Source organism: Micropterus salmoides, unplaced genomic scaffold (assembly GCF_014851395.1).
Source record: "Micropterus salmoides isolate LMB-PRFRI ecotype aquatic unplaced genomic scaffold, ASM1485139v1 Ms_hic_scaffold_19, whole genome shotgun sequence".
NCBI classification, from domain to species: Eukaryota; Metazoa; Chordata; class Actinopteri; order Centrarchiformes; family Centrarchidae; genus Micropterus; species Micropterus salmoides.
In genome coordinates, this window is record NW_024041039.1 from 6,290,341 (window position 1) to 6,317,977 (window position 27,637).

At 39.1% G+C, this 27,637-nt stretch overlaps 1 protein-coding gene across 3 annotated transcripts in view; it reads left to right on the forward strand.

Annotated features, from left to right (window-relative positions):
- Positions 1–2,340: 2,340 nt before the first annotated feature.
- The window catches only part of larp1b (La ribonucleoprotein 1B), a 35,135-nt gene continuing 9,838 nt past the window's right edge, over positions 2,341–27,637 (forward strand). Inside the window, exons 1-13 of one of the 3 annotated variants that reach the window (XM_038728635.1) lie at positions 2,341–3,119; positions 6,075–6,136; positions 8,730–8,786; positions 9,946–10,177; positions 12,504–12,662; positions 13,697–13,822; positions 14,132–14,300; positions 18,421–18,565; positions 18,701–18,878; positions 19,837–20,018; positions 21,206–21,565; positions 26,006–26,120; positions 27,249–27,424. In XM_038728635.1, the coding sequence (XP_038584563.1) occupies positions 2,759–3,119; positions 6,075–6,136; positions 8,730–8,786; positions 9,946–10,177; positions 12,504–12,662; positions 13,697–13,822; positions 14,132–14,300; positions 18,421–18,565; positions 18,701–18,878; positions 19,837–20,018; positions 21,206–21,565; positions 26,006–26,120; positions 27,249–27,424 (2,322 nt within the window). In that variant the 5' untranslated portion in view covers positions 2,341–2,758. The remainder of the gene's footprint in view (positions 3,120–6,074; positions 6,137–8,729; positions 8,787–9,945; positions 10,178–12,503; positions 12,663–13,696; positions 13,823–14,131; positions 14,301–18,420; positions 18,566–18,700; positions 18,879–19,836; positions 20,019–21,205; positions 21,566–26,005; positions 26,121–27,248; positions 27,425–27,637) is intronic. The other 2 variants (XM_038728636.1, XM_038728637.1) reach the window with 2 other exon arrangements.

Here is a 27,637-nt window from a genome sequence, read left to right on the forward strand (position 1 = left end):
TGTCTTTATATTGTTGTAGTTGTGTTTGTGTCGTACTGAACTGTGTATCTGTCTACAGGGGAAGATAACGGCGCTGTGATTTGAATATTCTGTGGTTGGATTTGCAAATGCTTTGATTTGGTTGAGTGTGGATCGCTTAGTAAAATGAACTATCTAGTTTAACAACTTTGTTCTTTTACTCATTGTTCAGAGATAGTCCAACATTACAAAATAAAAAATTAAAATTGATTAATGCTGTTACTTGTTGGTAAAACATGATAATCAGTCAGGTTAAAGTAACAAAGAAAGTATCTCTTTATACTAAACACTATGGTGCAACATTTTCTAAAATATCTTTATTTATTGCATTAGCTTTTATTAAAATATGAAGTTGTTTTTTTTTAACTTAGTTAAAAAACAAAACAATTTAAATACCATTGATCAATTAAAACCGAGTCAATCATTTGTGAGGCACCCCCCCCCCCAAAAAAGATAAACAACAGGCAATATGTAACCTTAAAAAATACAAAAATACATACAAATATCATGTTTTCTGTCAGTTTTCTGTCAGTCATAGTTTTGGCTTACTGTCAACAACAATTCTGCTAATGAATTTATCAGAGAAAATAGATTACTAGTACACATTTAATGGGTTTATCATTTTACTGACTTTTTTTGGGTAAAACTTACTTGTCTGGCACATTTGTCATTATGTTGACACGATGGCTTAAACAACAATGAATTTAATGGACCCAGTAATGGACATGTACCGTTACATACCGTATAGATACATACTTACACACAAACATTCATATATTCATAGTCGTGTACAGCCGCTAGACACAAAGTCTGTTTATCTATTCTGATGTTTTTATCCTCTGACTGTCACATTCATTTGTTTGTTTAGTTGTTTAAATGTAAAAGTCAAGGGACCAGAGGTTCACCTTCAAATTAACTTCAGCTAAACATGCGTCTATATTGTCCCTGTTAAAAAGTGCTGTACTTACTTTAATAACGAGGTACTTGTACTTTACTTGAGTATCTCCATTTTATGCTACTTTATACTTCCACTCCGCTACATCTCAGAAAGAAACTTTGTACTTTTTCAATGAGCCATAGTTACCTATCACTTTTCAATTTAAGATTTTACATTAAAAAACTATATCACTATAAAATATGATGATTTTTTACAGATTAAACTACCAAAAGTATATGAAATTGTTATTATTAACTCCTCCTTGACCAACAACATCATTTAAATACTGTTAAAAATCAATACATTAATAATAATAGTCAATAATATATACAGTATTACACTGTAACACAGTAGCCACTCTGCATTATGAGCCATTTTACTTTTGATACTTTAAGCATATTTGTTAATAATACTTCTGTACTTTTGCTGAAGTGAAATTGTGAATGCAGTACTTTTACTTGTAAAACAGCATTTCTGTTTTGTTCCATTTTATGCTACTTTATACTTCTACTCCACTACATTTTGGAAGCCAATATTATGATTTTTACTCCACTACATTTACTTTACATTAGGTATAGTTTACCTTGCAGATTCAGATCTTTAATACAAAATACAAATCTGTCAATAAATGATGATGTATTATTGTAAATTAAGCTGCACAAGTAATACCAGTTGCAACATTAGGGATGCTTATTTACATTTATGTAATCCAACTTTTTTTTATCAAGCACATTTAAAAACAACCAGGTTGTCCAACGTTCTGTACATTAACATGAATGAATTAAATTAAAAAACACAAATAGACCATAAAATACATACAACTCTCAACCCGGGTTAAAAGCCTAGGAGTAAAGGTGAGTTTTCGGTCGTGATTTACAAACTGGAAGGCCAGCCTGATATGAAGGGGCTCTAGGTTGCGACTTCCACCACTGTCCATGTGCATTATAAGCATATATATATATATATATAAATATGCTTATAATTTGACTCAGGATTGTACATTGCTCACAATGTGATACAATGCAATAATAATAAAATCCCACACCGGCTACAGTATAGAGAACACATATATACACACTATAAACAGAAAGAATATAAGTGAAAAGGCTGCTGGAACAAATAAGTATTATGTGCAGGTGTTATGTACTAGAGGTAGGTGGATTTGGTATATACAATATGCAAAATGACAATATGAACAGCTCTGAAATAGAGAATGGTGAATTAATAATAAATGGTAACTAGTAAACATGTAGCTGATTAGGGACAGAGTTACTGGGTTATTGTACAGGAACTGTTTGCAGTTAGTTAAATGTGTGCTGCAGTACCGTCGCGTGGCCGCGGGGGGCAGCAGAGTCACTGTTTACAGGCACACAGCAGCTGGCAGCACGAGCTCTACTTAGTTAGCGTGGAGTTGAAACGGGAGACCGAGAGGAGGTCGCTGTAGTAGTTGTTTTTTAAAAGTTAAAGAAACTCGCAGGCGAACCAATTCAGCGTGTGTCGTTTACATGGTGACAAACTACATACTCGGAGGTAACTACGTGTTGATATGTAACGGTCGATCGGGGCGGTAAACAACAACATTTAGCTCGCTGACTTCTGCATGGTCGCTAGCTAGCTAACTGTTAGCTGTAGAAGCTACTTGGCTAGCTGGCTAGCGAGGTCCAGCCCAAAAGTTGTTTACCCCAAGTTGTGGATGTGGTGTCCCCCCCCCCGAGCTTTTCGCGACTTTTCTCTGGGATAAGAGAGCAAGGACCAAATATTCACACTGGATTTAACACTGTGCGCTGTTAGGAAACTAGCAGGATGTCCACAGAGGTTGAGTGTATTAATCAGGTCGACTCGGGTTTGACAGCGGAGAGCCAAAACACGTCCGGGGGGGCTCACCTGCAGAGAGAGCACGAAGAACAGGGGCAGAAACAACGAGCAGATGGCCCCAACTCCGAGGCAGCCAAGAGCCCGACGGACATGCACAAGAACTGCAACGAAAACGATAAAGAAAATGACCAAAGCAGCAGCAGCAGCAGCAGCAGCAGCGCTGACTTGGCTGCGGAGACGGTGAAGAGGAAAGTTGTCGAAGCTCCTCCGCCGAAAGTCAACCCGTGGACCAAGAGGACCACGGGCAGGATGCCGAGCAACAACATCAACTCCAGCTCTCAAGAGAAAGGTGAGCTGTTTGTTTGTTTTAATTTCATATAAAACAGATTGTCGTGATTAAACTATACAAGAACAGCGGGTGCAGCTGCGTCTGAGCACGTTGCTGTAGCGTTTTGACAGCGTCACTGCAGTGAAATCCACTTTAATCTCACCTGCACGGGTCTATCATACCTCATTTAGGGTTTTTAAAGAGCTGAATGAAGCACATAAACTTGGTAAATGTCAGCACAGTCAAGAGCTGTTGGAGGTGGCATACTTGCCCCATCCCCCTCTGTGCTCGGATTGCTCCCGAGCACCACGTGTTGATCACTGACAACTGCTACTTCTTCTGTCTGTAACTTAGCTGCTAGCAGCTAGCTCTCACACTGCCTTTTCCCTGTCTGGAAGTGACAGTGACGGGGCTAATGCCGGTGACATGTACAGCACAAGTGGAAGCAAACTGTGAGCCTAAATCAGCCTTTAGTCGGTGCTGTCTATGTGCGAATGAAGCTAAGAGAGTCAGGCTAGCTGCTGCTGTAAAGACACGTTTTGTACGTCCAATGGCCTGGCCTCCTGCAGTTCCTCCCACCAGCCTGCTCTCCACTGTCACTAGTGAAAGCACAAGTATGTCGACAGGCTGCACTGGTGGGACAAGTACTAACATCTTTTTATTTATGTACTCTGCTACAAGGAAAAGTCATGCATTCAAACTCTTAAGTGAAAGTACAAAAGTGTTGGCACTCATTATGCAGAATGTCCCATTTGTATTTGAATAATATCTATAATAAAACTATTATAATTAGTGATGCAGTATTGTGTAGCTCAGGTGGAGGTAATTTTAATTAGTTTATTTATTTAATGAGTTATTAGTTGGTGTATATTATATATGAGTAATCTGAATCTGTAGTGGAGTAAAGGTGACTCTAAAATGTAGTTGAGTAGAAAGTATCATAGAATGGAAATACACATGTGATGTATAAGTATTTCAAAATGTACTTAAGTGCTTCAAAATTGTACTTCAGGACTGTACTTGAGTACATGTGTTTAGTTACACAGTTAGTTTTCTTTTTAACTGATTGTTTGTAAAATTTGCATGATGCAATAATGAAACGAAACTAAATAATTAGTTTTTAAAACGGCTGTATATAAGCTGCTGATTGTTTTCTGATTAAATTTCACAGAATAGCGACAAATAACATCACAATGTCCTGAAGCTCCATGTGATGCCATCAAGTATCTTGTTTTGCCCAGCCAACAGTCCAAAACCACTTTAAGTAGAATAGGATATTTTTTTTTTAGATCAATAACTACAGTTGAAGAGGTATGTCAGTGATTTTACACATGAAGTTCAATTTAATATCAAAAAACATGAAGAGAAGCAGCTAATTATCACATCTGAGAAGCTGAAACCAGTGAGTGTTTGACATAGATGCCATTGACCAATCCATTTAATCAACTGAACTTGTCAGCTCTATGAAAATGTCTTCAAATTTATTTTTTTCCCCTGACAAACAGCTCAAAACCCAAAGATATTCAGCGTACAATCATAAAACAGCAGCAAAGACTCATGTTTGAGAAGCTGGAATCAATAAATGCCCTTTTTTGCTTAATAATTTACTTAAACAACTAAAGGATTATCAATCTGTAATCGATCTACTATTCGTTTATTGTCATTTAAGCACTAAAACATTTTTGGGGGATGTTTAAAGCTTTAACTACAATACAGATTTATTTTTTTACTTCATCAATAAATTAAAGGGGCTGCCTTTGAGAACAGTAGTTTTATTTCAGGGCTGTAATAGCCCTGGTGATGTCATAGTGATGTCATCGGGATTATGTGGGGTTCAGCTCGAGAATTTAAAGTTAAAACAAAAGTCCTGCGTCACCAACTCGGGGTGTGGAGTGTGAAAGATGTGTATGTTTATCAGGCAGGAGGGTTCTAATGAAAGACACTATTGCATTCTGGGAAATGTAGGAATCCTGTTTTTGTTTGTGACTCATACTGAGGAGCAAGGACAGGTCAGGATGTCTCATCCTCTCCTACTTTAATTTGAACTATTGAAAAATATTTTTCTTACAATCCTCTTCAGCGTTACAGATACTTAATACGAAATATATTTATTTTATGTGGTGGTGATGGAGCAGTGTAAAAGACGCATCCCTCTGGTGTGGGAGACCAGGGTTCAATTCCCACTGTGACACTCCAATGTGTCCCTGAGAAAGACACTTAACCCCTAGTTAACCCCAGAGGCGTGCGACCTCTGACATATAGCAGTTGTAAGTCGCTGTGATCAGATAACTGTGCCAGTTTAAATGTTGAAACAAACAACACTGGTCACTTTACATGTATCTTAATTTTGTGATTCACTGTTATATTTGGTCAAATATGTGACATTTGGCTCTGAAATATATCAGCAGCTTTGTTAAATTCACGGTCGACTAAATTTGAGATGTGCATGTGTGTCAAGAGCGCAGAGCGACCAGGGGGAGCTATATTTGAAGCATCTGACACTGGCCAGGAATCATTTTACAGCGTTACTGCACAACCAGGTCTGTTGGTGGACGTCTGCAGGCTCGGTCAGGCATACACCCATTCATGTGGAAGCCTCGGCCCAGCGTCTCTTATCAATCCGACCATCCTCCGCCGAGCGATAGGGCCCGTCAGGCTGCAGCGGACCACTCCCAGCATGCGTCTGCCTGCAGACACGCAGCCACACATTGCTGCTGGCTGTACACAGAAACACCCACAACTAGTTTAGTCTCTCAGTAGTCAAAAACAAGGGGGGGGGGGATATTCATTCTGTACTGACAGAAATTCCCAGTGCTGCACAGCAGAGCATGCAAGAGTAGATGACTTCTTAACTCCAGTGTTGAGCAACCTGCTCGCTGACTGTTCTTTAAAAAAAAAAAAAAAAAACTGCTGGATTTACGTCTCTCCTGTCAAATATGATAATGTCTCTTTCACTTATTTGTTCCGTATCTGCAGATCAACAAAACACTCTGAAAGTCGTCCGTGCCAGCAAGCCCAGACCAAGAAAAACCAGCAAGGTAATGTTTTGTTGTTTTGCTCCTTTTTTAGTTGAGGTGTCCAAATACTGTAGATGAGTGTCATTAATATATCTTGATAATTAATCCCAAAGCTACACTGAATAATCCGTTAATGTTGCAGTTTTATTTTGATGTTTTAGCTTAGCTTTTCATCAAAACTAGTTGGAGGTGGTAGGTGATGGTTGTATTTGAGCTTTGCCGGTTTCTCACCTGTACATAAACTCCAAAGGTTTGGCTTTTCCAAAGTCTCCCACATCCAAACAAAAACAAAAGATGTAGTTTGGCGACGCCGTGAAGTAGCGTGGTATCATGGGAGTTGTAGTCTTGATTATTAAACGGCCACCATTGCAGATAAAGATTTATCTGACGTGACTCAGGCAGAAATCATGTCCACAGACGAGGTGACGTATTTAAAGGTTTATTCACGTTATGTTTGGTCACGTTCGCCGACTTTCTTCTTCCCTCTCCTTCGTTTCTCGTGAAAGTTTCGTCAGCTGGACGGGGATGAAGAGGGGTTGTGGCGCCATTGACAGGCGATCAAATGAAACGCACCGTTACCTAGAGACATGGATTTTTGATTTCCACGAGCGTTGGGCAGTAATCATCAAGATTAAAACAAAAAAGGCTTCAGATATTTCACTTTGTGTGTAATGAATCTAGAATATATGAAAGTTTTACTTTTAGACTTAAATTACGTTAAAATTACTTTCCCACGATATTCTAATTTTCTGAGATGCACCCTTACATAATACACGTCTAATTGATTTTAGACATTTTAATGAGGAATTGTTCTATTGTAATATAAATGTTTAGTCTGTGGATCGTGGGTTCATGTTTCTCCCTCGTGCAGGATGGGAAATGAACACCTGCTGGTAGCCAAACGTTAAGCTGCTGCTTTGTTTGTTTTTCCAACCAGTTTCTCCGCTGCAGTTGTTTATAATAAATGGTTGGAAGGAAACCAAATAGTAGAAAAATAATATGCCGCTTAATACATTTAAATAGAGGATTTGGAAACAGGAAACTGTCTTAGAGATATCTCTAACTTAGAGAAGGAAAGAATCATGTATGAGATCTGTGGCTCTTTTAATGCTGCACTTTACGTGGTGATTGATTATTTTTGTGTTATTTTGCTAATGGTACTTTATTGATGTAACTGCAGCAGGACACACAGACAGTGGATTTTTGCTTGAATTGCACCCTGCTTACCCAGAATGAACCTGTTGACATTTTCATGGTGAAAGTCGCGTGACAGAGGTGACGGGTTACACTAAAGCTGCACTGCACTGTCAGGGTTGGCCGATGTGTTAATAATCTTTACCACAATACTAACAAGGATAGATATATTTCATGATGCAGCAAATGTTTGCAAACATGCACACAATAATCAAACTAACTACTGTTCAAAGCACTTAACTGTTAACCAAATTGTTTATAATAACTTGAAATAAATACTTTTTTTAATACAGCTTGCTCATAATTTTTTATTTGGATGACAGAAACTTGTATAAATTAAATGCAACAAAAGAAAATCAAAAAAGAAGTCGACTGCTAGGTTAAGCTTGTAAACATGGATTTAAACAATCCTGGATTTTAAATACTTAAAACTCACTTGCAATAGTTGCAAATGTTTTATGAGGAAAGAAATGCATTCAGCACAATTGTTAGAGCTCAAGGATATACACAATATGTTTTTGGTGAGTAACACTGAATGTAAACAGTTTGGTTTGGAAACTTCACAAGAACCTTAAATTCTCTGAACAAAACTTAACCAACCTTAATCAAAAACATAGAATTTAAGCCTGCCATTACTCAGGTCTTCCGACACTCAGACTGACGCAAAATAACAACTAAATCAATAATCATTCTAAATGCAGCATCGAAACAGATCATAAGTCATAAGTTGACTGTGAGAGCAGCTCTATAGTTATTGATGTGGATTCAGATAAATATTTAATGGTAAGAAATTAAAGAGTAGACTTTTAGCTGCTGTTATTCTGTCTTTTGTGTTGACAACAAATGTTTGTTTTCTTGTGCTGTCTTCCTTTCACTACCGTCTTTTGTGATTTGGGTGAAGTGACGGAGATATATATATAATGTTAAAGAAGGACAAAATCTTTCGGTCAGTGCACATGCATCAGTGAGATCCGTTTAAAAAGCCAGAATACCCCGAAGGATGAATTTAGTTTCGTTCCATCGCTCTTTAGTATCAAAAAAACACAATAAAGAACACTTTGTTTTGGTATTACATGTGTAGGAGAATGGTTGTGATTGCAGTTTTTATTTCTCTCCTAAGTGTAACTTGAGCCTTCGTCTGTTTAACCTTGATCTCATATCAGACTGTCCAAATTTACAACATTCACGGCGGTGGAAAGTGCCTCGGCCTGTTTATCCTTGTTGTTTGCAGTTCTGCGACAGACCAGGAGCACTGACCTCCTTTTCCTCCCCCGATGGTTTCAACCAGAAAGCCACTCAGACTCTACCTGACCCACTCGCAGTGTTCAAATAATCCCAATGAGTCCTGGTGACAGCGATCGATTTGTGAACGCTGAATTGATTATTTCTTTTTGTGTCTTTCTTTCTTTCTCAATTTTAGTCAAGTGACTTCAGCGATATCACAAACTGGCCCACACCTGGGGAACTGGCCAAAGAGGTTTGACAAGTGTGTGTGTGTGTGTGGTTGGATGGATGTGTGTGTGTGTGTGTGTGTGAGACATTAAAATAAACATGATTTAAAAGGAGCAACTTGTGCTTGTTTTCTGGCTCGATTACAGAAAAGCTTTTCTGATTTCTGCTCGCTAGATGGAGCACTAAAAACACCAAACACTGCTCAGGACTGCAGTTGGCCCTTTAACAGTGATTTGGTACATGTCCACATTTTCTCTCAAATAAAAAATTGCAGAGGCTAAGTGCCCAGTCAATTTCACATATGATGTAGTCGAGCCAGAGGAATTTAAGGTTGTATAAACTCATTGCAGAATAGAAAATATTCTTCAGGCACTTTTAGACAAAACAAGTTGTATCAAAATAGTTTATTTAGTTGTGTATAACTGTATGTATGTATATTGTCTGTATAGGAGTGCTTGAAGAATATTTTATTTTCTCTAAAACAATTTGATGTTTAAAAAACAAAACTCTTTTTCAGGTCTGTGTAAAACACCAATGTTGTTCTTTTAATGCTTTTAAAATTAGCTAGAAAACCAAAATTTGTAGGTTTAAGTCATTAAAACTGAAAAAAAACCCCTTAACTTTACTTTACTAAAGAGCCGTTAGCTGTGGTTCCCAAATAAATTTTTAGGGGTTTTTGCTTTGTGAAAGTACACAAAGAAGCACCAGAGCTGTGAGTAGATAAACTGATTTTTACTTCTGGGTTTGTTTAAAAGGAATTTAAGAGGCATAATGAGGTGTGGAAAAAAGGCAGTAAAAACTAAGCATAGTTTGGTTTAAATGAAATATTTTTTTACTTCTAATCTTTTTTGTTATGTTGTGACTCCTCAGTTTGTTGAGGGATATCAGAAAAGTTAAAGAAATGCCTTTTATAAGTACCTGATAACATGTCCTGAGAAATACCCCTTTGATAGTACTTGAAGTGGATTTCTTTGACAAGATCAGGAGTTAAAATGAGATGTAGGTGTTAACTCTGAAGTCCTTGAATTTGCTGTCCAAGTAACTACTGTGCGTCTAAAGCCTGAACTTTACGAAGGGCAGAAGCACACACATTTAAAAAGAGAGATGTTTAAGAATGAAAAGGCCGCGTGTCGTTGCATCATCCTCTAAGAGTGTAATTAAGAGCTGGTCTCTCCATCTTCCAGCAACAACAAAATGTCCTCAACAACAATGGAAAGAAGCCGCCCCCCTCGCGCAGAGAGAAGGAGAAGAGCAGTGAGCGAACGGAGAGAAAATCGGAGAGCAGCCATGACGGTGGTGAGAGCAAAGAGAACCAGGAGGCTCAGCCGGACCCGCTGGGAGAGCTGCCCAAAGACGGAGAGTCAAAGGCGGGACAGGACACCAAGAGCGCCGCCCTGAAGAAGAGAGGAGGTGGAGGTGAGGAGGGTATTTTTCTCTCACTTGGTGAAGCATGTTGAACAGCATCCTTTAAATGGTCTGAAAAGTGCTTATAGCGGCTGCAGATTGGTTGGTTTCGATTAATGCAAATTTCTTCTCTGACCCGTGAAATTATTCATTCCCAAAACATCAACTTTTATTTAACTTTAAAGAAACTTTAGGCTTTATGACAACATTCACTTAACCTAATGGGTTTTAAATGTTGTCATGAGCTTAAGAATCCTTTAATCTGTAACCAGATTTGGAGATGAATGTCTTTCACTGGACAGCGATGATTTGTATCTATGACTTCTGCGCAGAGGGAGCATGTCAGTGGCTGTATTGATCACGGTTAGTGCAGATTGGTGCATGTTCTACTCTGATAATCATGTGTGTTGCACTTCCTCTGATTCACTCTCATCTTATCTTATAGACATTTAAACAAAAACAAACAGGCACCAATCTTTTACGGAGGCTAATATGAGACGCACCACTTCTCGAGTGTTTTGTTCCAACATGAATTGAGATCACTATAGATTAGATATAGATTTCCACAGGCTCTGAAAATCATTTTAACATGGTGTTGTACATGTCTTATGACTGAAGATAGATTTAAGATGAGCTATGCCAGGATTGCAAAATCAATAAGTGTGATTCTGCATCTGGATCTCTATATAAATACACATAGTTATTGACAAAAATGGGAATGCATGTTTTCAGATTATTTCAGAACATAAAATAATGCTTCTACTGGCTTTACCTCACAATGTTGACAGATCCTTTCCAGAACTATGAACATCTATTCTCACTACAAGGTCTGTTTAGTAGCTGTTCTGGAGCTTTTGATTGTATCGCACAGTCTTCCTCAGCAGATGGAGTCTGCCCATCCCCTGCTGACTGATCCACTATGTAAATGTCCGCCAATTATCTTTGAAACTCGTCAAAGGAATAGTTTTCTTTCATGCTGAGAGTTAAATGGGAACATCGATACCACTCTTTTCTTTTTGTTAAATGTAAAGCAGCAGCGGGTTAGCTTAGCTTAGCACAGACACTGGAAGCAGGTAAACGGTTACCCTAGCTTCGTCAGAAGTTTACAAAATCAACCTACCAGCTCCTCACTAATTACAGGTTATAGCATGTTTGTTTAATACGTACAAAAACTGAAGTGTAAGAAGGACAAGGTGTTTGTCATAACCGCTGAACCACAATTCTTGTTTTTACACTGATTAAACAAACGAGATATCACCTTCTGGACGGCACAGGGCGGAAAAACAAAACTCACATGACGATATGTTGTGAAGTTTTAACTGAGCTCTGTCTCTACATCACAGACAAACTTTATGTCCACTGACTGCCTGGAGGGTGGCTTGTGTTTGGAAGGGAGAGGAGGTGTGTACTGCAGCTCACTGTTTTTCCACTGGTGTTTTTGAGGGCGTGTCTGACTAGCCGCCAGGCGAGCGTTATGACGCGTATTTCGCTGTGATGTCACAGCAAAGCAGAAGAAAGGGCTGGACTAAAAACGAGCTGTTTTCAGGCAGTTCAGAGCAGAGTTTTCTGTGGGAGATGGGACCTCCCTTTGGGCTTTTTCACTTTGCAAACCTATTGCATGCAAAAAAAGATGCATAGCTCAATAAAGGAGAGGGGAAAAAAACAAAACCCATTATATGACCCCTTTAAAAATGTCAAGGTTTTAAAATCCCTTTCTCTGACTTAGTAGTTCAACAGTTTGAGGTGTCTTTTGAGGGAAACCTAAAGGTCATTAACTTAAATTAAATGTGGCTACTTCAGAAAAGACATTAGAAAGGTTTTTTTCGGATGTGACGCGGTGCATGTTTTATTAGATGTCATCATTTTCAAGACACATGACTGATGAAATGCACCGTGGTCCGCTGAAATACCATTGGGGAGACGAAATGCATTATGGGATTTTTATTTTTAAGTTTCCATAGCTACGCTTCAGACAGTGATAATGGCTGATGAGTGAGGGGAGCGACTTTTATGCTAATTACAGCAGTTACTTTGAGGACGAAAAGGGGGTCCATAGGTAGGAGATGTGTTTGAGGAGGAGGAGGATTTCATGTTTGTGTCTGCTACAGAGGCAGAGAAATAAAGTTTTTCAGGTTTTAGGAGGTTGTTTGTTTTCAAACAATGCCTCAGGTTTTAGAAGGCTTTTGTAGAGGGCGCCATAGGTCTTAATGGGTTAATAACCAGAGGATCTTTATTTAAAACACAGATTGATGAAGTTTAGTTGATTATTTCATTTGTTCCTAACTGGATTTCCAGTGTTTTGGAGCAAAATTCAAGCTCTGTGTGCAATCATCGCCAGGTAACAAACGTAAGTGGGTTTCTCTGCCGCTGGAGGATGCGTCCCGGGACGACGGTGACAAGACGGCCGGCGAGGGCCCAGCACGCTCGGACACAGAGCCTGACCCCACGTCTCCCAATCACACACTCCATAATAACAGGGCGCATGATAGCAGCAGGAGTAAGTGGCCCGCAGCTCACTGTTTTCTGTTTCCGCATTCAGCCTCTGTTTTGCTTCTTTACACGCTGGTTTGGCTTTGCTGCTTGTTTGCCCTCCACTTCATATTTGCTCAGCATTTTTCTCTGCTACCATCTGGCTTTCCAGTGTCTGCGAGTTGTTTTTCCCAAACTAATGCATTGCAGGATGAAAGCATGGCATATAACTGCTAGCCTTTTGATGCTCTTTTCCCAAAAGCTTAGTGATTCATTTTGGTTAATGTTCTGCATCACACAGCTGATTCAGAGCCTGATTGGCCTCTCAACCTACAAGTAAATCTATATCCCAGTAAATGAGAATGTAAACATACTTTAAAGAAAAATTTAGTTTTTACAACCAGGTTTTATTTTCATAGTTCTGACAATCATTTCTATCGGTTATGATAACATTTAACACACCATCTTCCTTTCTGAGACCTGGGGAAGTCACTAGAGTCGAGAACTTGCAGCTGTTATAATAACTGATTGACCGGCTATGTAAGTTTAAAGCGGACGACTTAAAGGTTCCAGCTTCTCAAATGTGAGAATGTGTTACATAAATTAAAATGAATTGAATATATTTTGGTTTTGGACTCCTGGTCAGACAAAACAAGATGTATAAAGACATCAACTTGGGAAAAGAAAAGAAAAAAGAATCTGTACTTGTAGTCCTATTTTGACGGCCTCCAAAAAGGTGCTTTAGATAATCTGAATAAACAGAGGGCTTCTTTGCAGCATCTGTGATCATCTGACTGCTCATGTTGTCCCGTAGAAGTGGTTGTACTGATGATGCTGCATCCTCAGGTCTAGAAAGGTGTAGTGAACATTTAACTGCTGTAACCAATAGAAAATATGCATGAAACTATTACATTTATTTATGTTAAGTTCTTAATATAATTCCTCAGGTGTATCCGGTTTTATCAGCCCCTCCTAGAACACTTTAAGACTTGTAGTTTGGGAACCGCTACGTGAAGCATCTGTACGATCTGACACTGAATGTTTGCGTTTTCTTGTTAACAGGTTGGAGAAGAGAGCAGCGGGACTTTGGAGATGAGACCGCCAGCGTCCGGAGTGACAGTGGGAGCATTCGTGGAGGAATACGAGGCAGAGGGAAAGGTCGTGGACGCGGGAGAGGTCGTGGTCGAGGTGCGGTTTTTAGTTTCACCAGATTTTTACGCTGTGTAAGTCATGTTGACGGTGTTATTTTCTGTTTGTTAACCTGCTCTGTTTGTATTATGTGCCATTCTTAAAAACTCTGTTTTTAATTCCTCGCAGCAAAGCTTTGAGCCAGGGTTTTATTTTAGCAGCTTTTGTAACAACTTTAGAGAAAAGCCGGGAGCCGAGTTTAGCTTCTCAGGAATGTTTTCATTCACATCCTTTACCAGAAAACACCATTGCAATGCTTGCATTTTATTTAGTTCTCAGATTTCATTTCTGTGTTTTCTGTTCTTTAAGGTCGTTATGAATACTCTCATAACTTCCGGGACTCTCAGTCGTCTGACGGCTCTGTTCAGGTCCCCTCAGAGTTTGGCACCAACATGGTTTACTACTACGATGATGGCAGCAAGGTCCAGATGTACACAGTGGATGAAAAGCTTCTTAAAGAATACATCAAACGCCAAATGTGAGTATTTGACAACTACTTAAAAATAAAGTAAAGTATTAATCCGGTAGGTTGCAGTACATTTCTGCTAACAACCTATGTGATTGGAAACATGGGGGCTTTCAGAAGCACACTGACTAACTGGAAGTGTGGTTAAGATTCCTTCATTACCAGGGAAAGAAATGACACTAGTTTTCCTCACCACCACCTCACTTAATGTCCAGAGGTCAAACGAGACCCATAAACCAACCCGAAATTGTAATGAAACATTCATATTGTTCATTTCTGCCCTCGACCAGAATGGTTTTACGCCTGTTGCTACAGGAAAAGATGGAATGAAGACTTCCCCTCAACATCATTTGTTGTGTTTAATTGCAGAATGAAAAAAGCACTCAGTATGTTGTTAAAAAAAACACTTATTTCAAATGCAGCATCTTATACATAAAATGCTCTACAATTTCACAGTTCAACATGACACATTTTTCTGTATCCAGTTTCCATCCGGCTTCATTTAAATGATAATTCATTAAATTATAAATACATAGAATATTCAAGGGGACAAGTGACAGTGAGGGAAGAGAGTGTTTTTGTACATACTGCGTTTGTGGACTCACAGGGCTACTTCTCTTAAAATGTGGGTTTTTGTTCCATCCTAATGTTGCTTATCCTTTTTGTATTCATTTATTGTATTAGAGTGAGTTGTTTTACTCCTAGAGAAAGATATCTGCATCAAACAAGTCCTTCGAACCGTGCTAATCTATGGGGCGCTGTAGGTCTGCAGTCGAGATCCAGGCAATCTAGTCTTAATTATCTCTTTAGTGAAGCAGGGAATGACATTTTGACTCTAATTATGTATCAGGGAACGGAAAAACATTGCAGAAAATGGTCAAAGTAGGAAGGTTGTGTCTGTACAGAGCAGGTGTGAGTGTGACTGAAGGACTAATGAGCAGTGAACAGAGCATGTGTGGTCAGCAGAGCTCCTCAGGGAGCTTCAGTGTGTCCTGCAGGGGGCGTTGTGCGCTCTGTTTCTGATTGACAGCTTTGGCCTCATTGCAGCAGCAGACTCAGGATAGTGGATGGTGAGTTGGACTCCTAAATATAGCCCGAGTGCCTCAGAGGGGACAGGGGATGAATGGAAAAAAAAAACAGTTTCAGGCAGGAGGGTGATGGGAGAGAGTGTGTGGTGATGGGTGAGGGAGGGAGGCAGGAAGGGGGGGGGGATGATTGAGAGGGGGAGGAGGAAGGGACATTCTTGTCTTCTCGCGTCTCCCTCAGTGGTATTCAGGCTGCCCACTCAGCCTGCGTTACTCCACATGAAACGACGACACTCGACCGCCTGCAGGCTGAGCTCGACGTACAGACGTGTGTGTGTGTGTGTGTGTGTGTGGTGACGTCAAGTGGTGTGACAAGAAATGGACAGAGAGCTTTCCCAACTACAGATTTGAAGCTCCAGTCAGAAAATTCTACATTTATTGTTGATTAGATAAAGCGTTTAGAAGAATTGTAATATGACAGTTCTGCTTAAATAGATTTCTCTCTGTTGTTAATAAGGGCTGGGGGGGGGGGGGGGGGGGGGGGTTGCTACTGAAAGCTGGCATTGAATGTCTTGTCACATTCATTATCTTGTTTGTTTATTCTTTGATGAGATAGTTCCTGATTCAAATTAAATTTTCGCCAATTTTAGACCATTAAATTCTGTTTTGGATGCTTGTGTTTATTAGAACCCGACCGATATATCGGCCGGCCGATATTATCAGCCGATATGAGCTAATTGCATTTAATCAGCATTGGCCGTTTATAGCGTCAGATATATGGTTATTAAAAAAGAAACATAGAGTCAGATCCTTCACTCATGTCATGGTTGTTGCATAGTTTACCTACCAGAGGGCGACCAGCTGCAGCTCCCCTGTTAACAACGCTGCCTCTCCACAAAAACCTGGGCTGACCAGCTGAGTTTACCAGAGCTTACTGCAGCATTTAGAAACACGCAGAGTGATGTGAGCGGTGTGTCGGTCTTTTGTCAAGTTAATTACATGACTTTAATAATTATAATAAAAACAGACCCAGTCACTTCTCCTCTCCTGAAAACATTCATGACTTACCAACCCTCCCGTTTTTCTCTGCCATCTCCCGGCTTCCTAGCTCACAGCAGGTTAATGTTACGGTAGCTGGGTGTTGGAAGCTGCTGACAGACGTAACTGTACATTTATTCTGAAACAGTGAGGCAGTTCTAGTGAACGGCCCACATTTGTCTCTAGTTCATCACTTCTAAATATTCTCTAAAATCACATAACGTTACAGCAGCTAACGCTGCCCGTTGCTAAATAAGCCACAAAGCTAATGCCGTGTTTATCAGTGGAGGAGCGCTAACGTCGTAATGAGCCGTTAAACTATAGTTTCTGGTGTATTCTAAATATATCTGCGGGCCGCCTGTCTGCAGTTAGTCCGACATTATTAAACCAGAGCGGACATGTAAATAAATGTGAGCTGAAGAAGAATCTAACACGGCTTCCTGTAGCGCCTCTTTTTGTGACATTGTAGATGTGAAACACTGTCAGAGCCGTAGCTACTCTGGTTGTAGTCATAACTTTAATTGAATGAAATCTCAAAGTTGCAGGTCCTTGTTGTAGAGAGTCATGTAGTATTAGATGCATTCAGCAGCAGCTCACTGTATCCTAGACTACACGATTTATACCGATGGTGGTTAAATGGTTTCACGTAGCTTTGGTTACAATTAAAGAGTGCTGGTAAAGTGGTGAACTAGATGTGAATATGCTACATTGAAATTATGGAAGATTATGTGTAAAGTGAAAAACACATGCTTATTCTCTCTCACTGTCTCTGTTTACAGGCTGCTGAAAAAGTTGCACCTTCTGGTAGCAAATATTTATTGATGTGCAATTGTTTACATGTTCACTTTTTGAGACTGAAATCTATTTTATTAACATAATCCATTTAGGAAACAGTTTTATAGCCCACTTACATACCAGCTTTCATTATCGGGCTGTTCTAAGTGTAGTTTATACAGTAAAGGGGTCTACTATCCAAATAATTCTTAAAATCAAAATATCTTCTCATAAATCGGCTCTTTTTCACTTTAATATCGGCATAGGCCCCCAAAAACCCATATCAGTCGGGCTCTAGTGTTTTTTTTTTTTTTTAACACAAGTTTCTTTTGTTAACATAAAAATAGTTTTACAGAAAAACATGTTTATATTTCTCAGTAGGATGAAAAAAGTTTTGTGTTGTTGTGTCTAAAAACACGTCAGTGTACACAAACAAGGAATTTCTCTTGTTGCTTTCAGTGTAGTTACACAGAAATAGAAATACAGCTTAAAACAAGGGCTACAAAGGTAAACAACAACTATTGTGGACATACAAACACAATAGTACCTTCATAATGTCAAAAGACGTGTGTCTTTTGACATTGATTCAACATACTCCGTTCGTGAAAGCTCTTACTAATTGTAGTTTGAATGCTCAGTGTTCGGTTGCTGTTTTCCAGGATAAATCTTGTAGTGCACACAAAATGATTGCGTTTAAAAGTTTTTATATCAGCAGTAACAACAATCATTTTCACTGCTGATTAATAAGTTGATTATTGCAAATACCAGAAACTAGTCTAAAATGCCAATGACTATCCTGGGTGCCACACATTTAAAGAACAATAGCTTTAAAACACTTAAACCCTCCACATTATTCAATTCAAGTATTTACAACTGAGCTGCAAGTCCTCAAATTTCAGAAGCTAAAATCAGAGAAGGATTGACATTTCTGCTTGATGTAAGTTAGTAAGTCTCATCATTGATCTCTTTTACGAGAGAGACCTGAGTACAAATTAGGGCCAGAATGTCGTCAATTGACCATTTAAATTCCGAAAGTTACTGTGCGTGCGATTAGCTCAGTTAGTAGTGCACAGGAGTCCCGTTCGGAGGGCTATGTGTTCAATCCCCACTTGCCACAGTATTTTTTTATTTCCTTTTTTCAACAAATTGATGGTGAAGAGATCGTATTGTCTCTCCTCATTAAGACATCGTTTTCACTTTAAACGTGTGTTCCTGAATGAATGAAATCACAAACTGATGTTGTTGATGAGGACTAAATGCATTAACGTCGTCGTCGTCCTCCTCCTCCTCCTCAGTGAGTACTACTTCAGCCTCCACAACTTGGAACGGGACTTCTTCCTGAGGAGAAAGATGGACGCGCAGGGCTTCCTCCCCATCTCCCTCATCGCCAGCTTCCACAGAGTGCAGGCTCTCACCATGGATATCACCCTCATCATGGAAGTAAGCCTACATGCGTCTTTTGCTCCATATTATGTTTCAAAGATCTCAGGAAAACCGGCACCTTCAGTCATGAATTTGCTTAAACTTGGGGGAAAATTATAGGTTTAATGACTTTTAATAAATCCTGCTCTCCAGGCTCTGAAGAGCAGCAAAGAAGTGGAGCTGGTGGACGACAAGGTTCGCTGTAAAGTCGACCCAGAGCGCTGGCCCATCCCCACCCCTACCATCGTGGGTTCCCCTCGGACCGACTTCTCCCAGCTCATCAACTGTCCCGAGTTCGTTCCTCGACAGACCCTCAGCTCCACAAACTCTGGTCAGTTGTTCAGCTCAGCCCACTGCTTCTCTTTTTAGAAACTAAAGTGACGATTAAAGAAGTCGTCTTGTGTTTTTTATTCCATGTATACACCAATATACTACTAATAAGTAGTATCAAGTATAAGTAATCCAAGGGTGCTAGTTATTAATTACCAATTAATGCACACAAGTTATTTATTCAGTCAGATGAATTAGTGGCAGAAAAATGTGAAATTGTCAGCAAAAATCAGGTTTTCATCTTACCTAATGTGAGAAGTCACTGCTTTTCTCAGATACTGTAAATTAAATATATTTGGGGGTTTGGAACTGTTTGTCGGACAAAACGGAGGATGTCGTCTTGGGCCTTGAGAACGTGTCACATTCACTGACTGTCTGACATTTCATAGTTTGAACTATGAATCTGTTAATTGATCATGTAAACGCCTGCTGTCATTAATGTTGCCTCAGTATGAATTAGTAATGTGCACTAGGGCTGCAAGTAACTGATCATTATTTGGTCTATAATAGTGGAAAATGTCCGTCACAATTTCCCAGAATGAATTTTTTTGACCATCAGTCTGAAGACATTAATTTTTCTATGATGAAAAGCTGCAAATCTTTTTATTAATGTTATTTAAGAAGGTGGTCCAGCATTATAAATGACTTAAATGATTGTAGCTCTGTTGTGCATATAATAATGACTTATGACACTGCGTCCTACTTTTGCCACAATGCAATAGCGTCTTCAATTAGAATCCACAGATTTTACCTCCGGGCGTACATTTAAATGCAGCAGATACAAACAATGTGAACTTTTCCCCTCTCTCTGATCACACGTTTAAGGACACAGAATCAGAAGCAGTGTTGAGATTTCAGTCTTTAGCACCTCTCTGGCTGAATGAGAGCTGACAGCGTGATGTGTGATTTTTAAAATCGCGTTGAAGGTTGTTTAAGGGCGATGTGTTGGGGCCTTTCAGCTTCATCGCCTGTGGAAAAGACTCCTCCCGAGTCTGCCGAGCCTCAGGAATCTGCTGAACCCAGCTCCTCCAGCCAGGAGTCCCTTCCAGCCTCAGACGCCTCCACAGACACCCCCCAGTCCGACCCCGACGCCTGGATCCAGGTGGAGAAACGCCACCGACAGCCTCCCGGAAAGGCAAAGGTACCCAAAAATTCACTCTGAAGTCTAAATCAGCTTAAGCCCTGTGATCTATCAATCCTTCTATTTTTCATCCCTTTTTGTCTTTCATCTTTTTCACGTCCCCCCATCCTGTTTGTCGCCTGTCGTTTCCACCTGTTCGTCTCTCTGTTTGTGTCCTCCACCTTTCGGCCGGCAGCATGTCAGTGATGATGTGTGTGCTGTCAGCTCTTCTCCTCCCTCAGCGCTCCAACCCGACTGCCTCCCCTCTGCAGTTGAGTACTTCCTGCTCTCACTCGCTTTCCTTCAGCTCGCTCTCCTCTTTGCTTCTCATTCATATAACGTCTCATTATGTTGTACCTCCAAAACTTTTCTCGTGCAATTTTCATTTTCACGTAACTTCATTTCTCAAATTCGTCACCAGTCATGTTTGTTTTTCACCCTTTATCTGATCTTACTTTACATAACGTTCCCAGCCATCCATACCTGGAAAAGACTGATGAATTTTAATACAGCGTATTGTAGAAACAGGCCAGGTAATTTACCGATAGTTTGATTTACAATAATTTGATTTCATCATAATTGTCACTATATAATAAACATTGATGTGAATGTCTGAATGAATACAAAGTCTATTGTTCATCAGATGTGAATTTAGATCATTATTGAAATAGGACATAATCAAAACAATAATAAAAAGGAGCATATTATTAAGTAAAGATTATAATGTTTTATACATTTTTAAGAAGGATTTTAACACAGAGAAAGCAACACATACTTAAAAAAAAAAAAGAAAAGACAACTACAAGATTAGGTGTTATTTTGTAATTATAAAAAAATGTTATTCCTGAAAACCACTCGACAGATCTAAGACTTATTTTCGTTTTCAATTTTACACTACTACATGTTTTAGCTTTTCCTGCAGACGAGTTAAAACACTGGATCTGTTGGTCATAACATTCACCCTCCCTTTTCCTAAAATAATTTCAATCAATTCCTTTAACCTCGAACAAAAACCACTCAAACAAATGTTCCAGTGTCAGGACAGACGTGAGTAGTGTCAATCTTCTCATTGAACTCTCAGCATTGAAGTGTACAAGCATATTCCCCAAACGTCTTTAAACCTCCTCATTTTATCACCCTATTCTGGAGTTTAATTCTCTCCTTATGTGTTCCTTCGTTAATCGCTGTGCATTCACTGTGTCGTCCAGGAGCGCAGCGAGGCGCCTCCGTGCAGCCACCAGGCTCCTCCGCAGGCCGAGCCTGACCAGGAGGAGCTGGACTTCCTGTTCGATGAAGAAATGGAGCAGATGGCGCCCAGGAAGAACAAGTTCACCGATTGGTCAGACGAGGACGACTCTGACTATGAGCTTGACGACCACGACGTCAACAAGATCCTCATCGTCACTCAGACCCCTCCCTACGTTCGTAAGCACCCTGGTGGCGACCGGACGGGGAACCACGAGTCCCGAGCCAAGATCACCACCGACCTGGCCAAAGCCATCAACGACGGGCTTTTCTACTATGAACAGGACCTGTGGAAAGAAGAGGACCAGATCGAGTGCAGCAAAGTAAGAAAAACATGGAGAAAAGTGTCTCAAAAAGTGATATTAGGAAAATAATTACAGACTGATGATGGATTAGAAAGCTTCCAAAGTTTGGGCTGTAGATAAACATATGGAGATTTATCCATACTGGCCATTTCTTCCTATTTGGAATTCCCCAATCCCTGTATTTGGCATTTATTTTAGTTTTTTAGAGAAATAACACACTAGAAAAATCATAAAAATGCGTATGTGTGTTGTCTGTTTTTAAAGAAATGGTCTCAAGAACATTGAAAGAAATTTCAATTTAAATACACAAACTTGCACAGCTTTGGAGTTGTGAGAATGGACTGGATTCCAGTCTTTATGCTAAAGTAATGTTAATCAGCACATTGTGTTTGACTCACCAGAAGGGAAATTCTTCTTGCATTGAGGAGAACCTGACTTAACATAAGATGCACAAATATATATATATATATATATATATATATATATATATATATATATATATATATATATATATATATATATATATATATATATATATATATATAATGCTAAAACCTGACATCAGTACCTAAAACTTAGTTTTTATATATGTGAAGTGTTGAAGATATTTTCACCGTCACCACCCTGTGACGGGATGCATTTAATCACCCAGTTAGAAATTTATTATAAATATATTTTAATATTTAGAAAGTGCATCTTAATTTGCCGATTTGGTATTTGTTGACCAATATCAAAAGTTTTCACAAGACACTTGGGTATTTAGCATTGCATTTTATACTACAATGTCAACCTTACAATAAATACTTTAATTTTTAGTCAAACTCAGGGCTAATGTTGATGTCCAACAGTCAATAAACTGGATTGTTCTGGTTTGTTCGGCCTTGGAAAAACCTGATTCACTTCCTGTTATTGAATTAGCTGCCCTTTTGTTGGAACTTTTTAGCCGTTGCCTGTAGGTCAATGGGGGGAACTCTGCCCACAGTTAAACTGTACAGAAGCAGCCGAGCTCCAAATACACAGCACTTCTTATTGTAAAGTTTGGAACACTTCCTGAAAGCTTGAGGCTTATTTTTATGACTGCGTTGCTTCAGTGCAGTTACAATGCAACTTTTACAGAGAACACCGAAAAGTTCTTTTACTCTTGACTAGAGCTTGAAAAATGACATATCTTCCAATAAACTTATAATTGTGGCAGCACAAGATTTGCAGGGAAGATAGACCTTTGAGATAATCTGTACTTGAACAACAGCTGTTTTATATACGTGTTTGTTTTATTGGTGAGCCAAACTAAAATTTAATGGACTTACTAATGAGGGGATTTTGCACTGATTTCATGATGCTATTTAAATTTGATTTAAAAAGTTTTGGTTTTTATTTTATCCGTGAAGTTTAAAGTATATCATACAGCTACACTTCTCAGAATTTACACATAACTTTTAGCACAAATGCACATGTCATTTATTCACTGAGAAGACACGCAACGGTGCATCTTTGAACTTTTAACACTGATGTCAGATCCTTCAGCTGAAAATCATGATTACTTCGTCTTAAATAAGGAAGCAGATTGTCCCACTGAGGGACATGACATTCGAACCTGGGGCTGGAAAATAGGTCAGACAGGTTCTTTACTGTTGAACTGAAGAGTTTAACTTGTGCCTTTTGACACTGTCCATAATAATAAGTTGCACTCGAGTAGTTTTCTCCAGACTTTTAGGTTTCAGAAGCCTCCTTAAAGCTCAGCACTGCTGGCACTCTGAGCCCTTTGTGACAGAGCTGTTAAGTCTCACACTGTAGAGGGAGACAAAAATAAACTATTATTTATTGCCTACTATACAAGCCTCCTGTCTACATGTGTGTCATGCAGCTGCTGCCAGAGCCAAGTGACCTGGAATAGCTGCCTGGTCTGCAGAAACACTGTCTGTAGGTTACACAGCATTATATAATCCAGACTAGTTTAACGACGGTTACAGTCTAATGTAGTGTTTGTTTTTTGAGGTATACTGGCAGCCTCTTATCTAAGGCTGCAACTAATAATTATTTTCATTCACTATTAGATCGATTAGTTGTTTGGTCAAATAAAATGTCAGTCAGTGTTTCCCAAAGCCCAAGAGGACGTCCTCAAATGTCTCTCAAAGAGATTCAGTTTGTTGTCGCAGAGGAGTAAAGAAACTAGAAAATATTCACATTGGAGAAGCTGGAATCAGAGAATTTTGACATTTTTGCTTAAACAATTATTCTATGATCGATTATCAAAATAGTTGACAACTAACCCTTCATCAGCACTTCATTAGCATTACACCATCAACTAAATGAGCAGGTTGAAACAGACAAGTCTATTCTCGTTCATCAGCAGCTGAACACTTCCTTGTTGCTTCTAAGGAGAAAAAAAAAAAAAAAAGGAAAACAAAACATGCTGCCATCTCCCCAAAGTAACTTTTAGGCAAGTGAAAGTTCGGCATTAGTTCAACAAGCGTGAAGTGAAAGTTGACAAGAAGGACTTTCGTGTTTAACTACATGTACATGTATTTTTCATGAAATAGACCAGCTGAAAAAAAATAAACTTATTTTATAAAGGCCAAAAAATTTGCATAGACATTTATTTAATGTGAAAAATCCATTTGTATTCCTTATAAATCTATGTTTAGCGCTTTACAAATGTGATTCAGTCTGAATCCCTCATCATTCAGTTGGTTAGCTGCTCTGTTTTAAAAAATTCAGCTAATGATGAGTTCTGTCACACACTGCCACCTCAACACCGTCAGCCTCACAGACGTCTAAACTCAGAACAATAAAACGCAAGTAGATCAGTTAAGCTCAAACGTGCGTATTGTCATCCATCCTGTTTTTGTTGTTGTTGTTGTTAGTGGTGATTTCATTGTAATGATTTAAAAAAAAAAAAAGTTTTCAAGTCAATTGCCAAAGCAAAAGAAGAATTACTGAACTATGAAATACTGCAGGAAAAGTACTCGTTCTGTGCTAAAAAAAAAAAAAGAAGTATGTGACAATTTCTAATAATCAGAATCAGAAGGAGCTTTTTTGCCAAGTAGTATTTTACACATATGAGGAATTTGCTTTGGTGAAAAGGTGCTACACGTAGACAAACATACAGTTGAGAGATATATATATATATATACACACACAAATGCATGTTATAAAATAATAATGGAGCTATTTGTACAGAAGATATACATGTGCATTACAGGGGGAGAGGATTTGTATTTCTATAAATACATAAATTGACAAAATATGAATATATAGAAGCATATTTAAGCAAAAATAAAGTGAATTTGAACAGTGTTAATATTAGCTTTATATCTAGCACTTTTAATATGACAAAGTTAAAATGTTAAACAGGATTAACATAAGATAAAAATGGTTATATACATGATTTATTTAATCGTTGCAAACATAAAAATACGTTTTCAGATGGTATGTCAAAAAAAATAACAATAAAATGACAAAACCTGATTGTACTAACGATTCCTTCTCTGTTAACGTGCACGTACTGTGGCTTGGTGGTTCATGTGGTGTTTTTAAGCAAACTATAAATCGTATACATATCAACATTACATGATATTTTAACTGCTTATTGTATGTTTTATCGTACTCAAAGTATTACTTACAGTCATCAGGACAAAAGTGATTTGAAAATATATAAAGTGCAAAATGTGCCTCAGAAAGGAAATGGAGTAAATATATCAAGTTGTAGAAAATACAAATATTCAAGTAAAGTGAGTAAACACCTGTCTCACTAATATTCACATTGTGTAAAAGCTACAAGCGTTTGCCCAAACAGTTCAAAGGCTGAATGATTTCATTGTTGACGGTGTGTTTTCAGCGCGGTCATCACGTTCTTCAGCTCAAAGGTTGTCAAAAACACCTCCATGTGGGAAATGTTACGCCTGAGCTCAAACACACCAAGGTCACCTGGATTTCTTTGGACGCTGACGTGTTAAGATCAGAGTACGCTGCACATCTGCTGTCTGTCACACAGGCTTACGTGGCTGCAGCTGCTGGCATATCAAGTATTTTTACCACCACGTCTCACTGTTATCAGTTTAAACAGCCTGTCACGCACACTGATAGGTTGGAATATTAAAAAGTCATATCTGAGTGCAGTGCCGGACTACTTTGATAGTTATGTTGATTTGACTTAGTGTTTAGTTTTTCATTCACATAAATGCACCAACTTAAACTGAAAATAGGTTCCTGTAGCGTTTACTACCAGTAACGCTTTTCCCCACACCACTTTAATATAACCATGATTTAAAAAAACACATGTTGAAATTTACAGAGAGGTTTGCTAAAATATGATTAAATAATATGAATGAAAAATGAACTGTTAAATAAACTAATGAAATGGGAAATGGTAGATTGTACAACACTGAGTGTATTTTAGGCATTGCACAGTAAGTTGGTGTGTATATACACTTTTTAACTGTCCACGTGTTTCCCCAGCAGGAAGTGGAGAACTTCAAGAAGCTGAACATCATCACTAAAGATGAGTTTGACACACTCACCCCCAAAGTGCCTGTTGACCCTAACCAGGAAGTCCCACCTCTTCCAATGCCAGGTGGGTTTGTGGAGCTGCTGTGAAGTCGGTTTCACACAAGCTGAGCATCCTGTTAGCTGCTTTAACCACACATCTGTCACATTTCTTAAGCATCTCCTTTTCTTATGTCAGTTCTGATGCAATTTTGTCCGCAGCAGCAAAACAGGGCTGCAGCGTAATACTTGTGGGTAATTGCTTCCTGTCAAAGTACGTACACTAAAGTGCTGCTTTTTTGCCGCTGACGGTCTCAGATTGTTATTACAAGTGTCTGACAACATTATGGAAGGGGTCCCTTCAGAGACGGACCTAAATTCCTTTTTGTCTAACCAGAAACAGTCACTATATCGCTCTTGTCAAAGCCTCCATAGACAAAAACAAAATTTTTCCCTCGCAGATCATGGGATTTAGCCTCGGTTGGTTAGTTTGTTTATTATTGTGTGGCTTTGGTGTTTTTATTTGATTGTGTGAATTAGCCTTTTTTCCCTAAAGGGCTAAAAACACCAACGTCACACAATAATATAAAATCAACCAATCGACGCAGCGGTAGACCAGAGAGCTAAAATTGTGCTTTTTGTCAATGGAGTCTGGTGTTTTTGACGAGAGCATTGAAGTGAACAAAAACTCTCTTACTCTATAAAAAAAAAAAAAAACGTCCATCTCTGCAGGGATCCTTTCCATAATGTTATCAGACAACAATAATAATAATCTGAGCCTGTCAGCGACGTACTTTGACAAGGCGCTGCAGCCCTTTCTCGCTGCTCAAAACTGGACCACTGTCAAAAAATGGGGTCTAGGTTGAAAAATACAGAATTTACCCTGACCACCTTCATGAAACAAATGTGCACTGGATTGTTGTTTTAGTTTACTTTAATTCACCAGGATAATCCACTCAGTATCCATACTGTTTCCAGGGGGACCTGGGTACATATATTAAAAACAAACTATAAGACACTTAAAACATATCAAGGTTTGGTTTCAACCGACATTTAAAAATATAAAATTATATACTTTAAATCTACAGAAGCTTTCTTAGAACTCAGCTTCACATGCATGTGGTAGAATCGTAACGTAATAATCAATTGAAAGGAATCTAGTGTTTATCTTAATGATCCTTTTTGTGTGTGTGTGTGTGTGTTTAAAATGGTGTAGTCTCAGTGGACAGCGGAGCAGAATTGGCCCACTCTTTGCCTACAACGGTCCCAGAGTCGCCCAGCGCTCACCAACCCCGAACTCCGAAAACGCCTCGCACCCCCGGACGCCAGGACCCCAACAAGACGCCTCGCTTCTACCCCGTCATGAAGGAGAGCGGCACCATCGATGGGCAGGTGAGGACAGGGTCTCGACCAATAATGAGAGAAAATCATGAGTGACCCAAATCCAACATCCTGTAATAATCTTCCCAGTTCTTTAGTGTGAAAGAGGATGGAAGCTACTGTGCAGCTGTAAGAATAGAAAAGTGTGGCGTTATTCTGTGATACACATTTAAAAAAACAACAATAACTTTAACACAGCGGGTCATGACCCCCACAGTTGGAGGA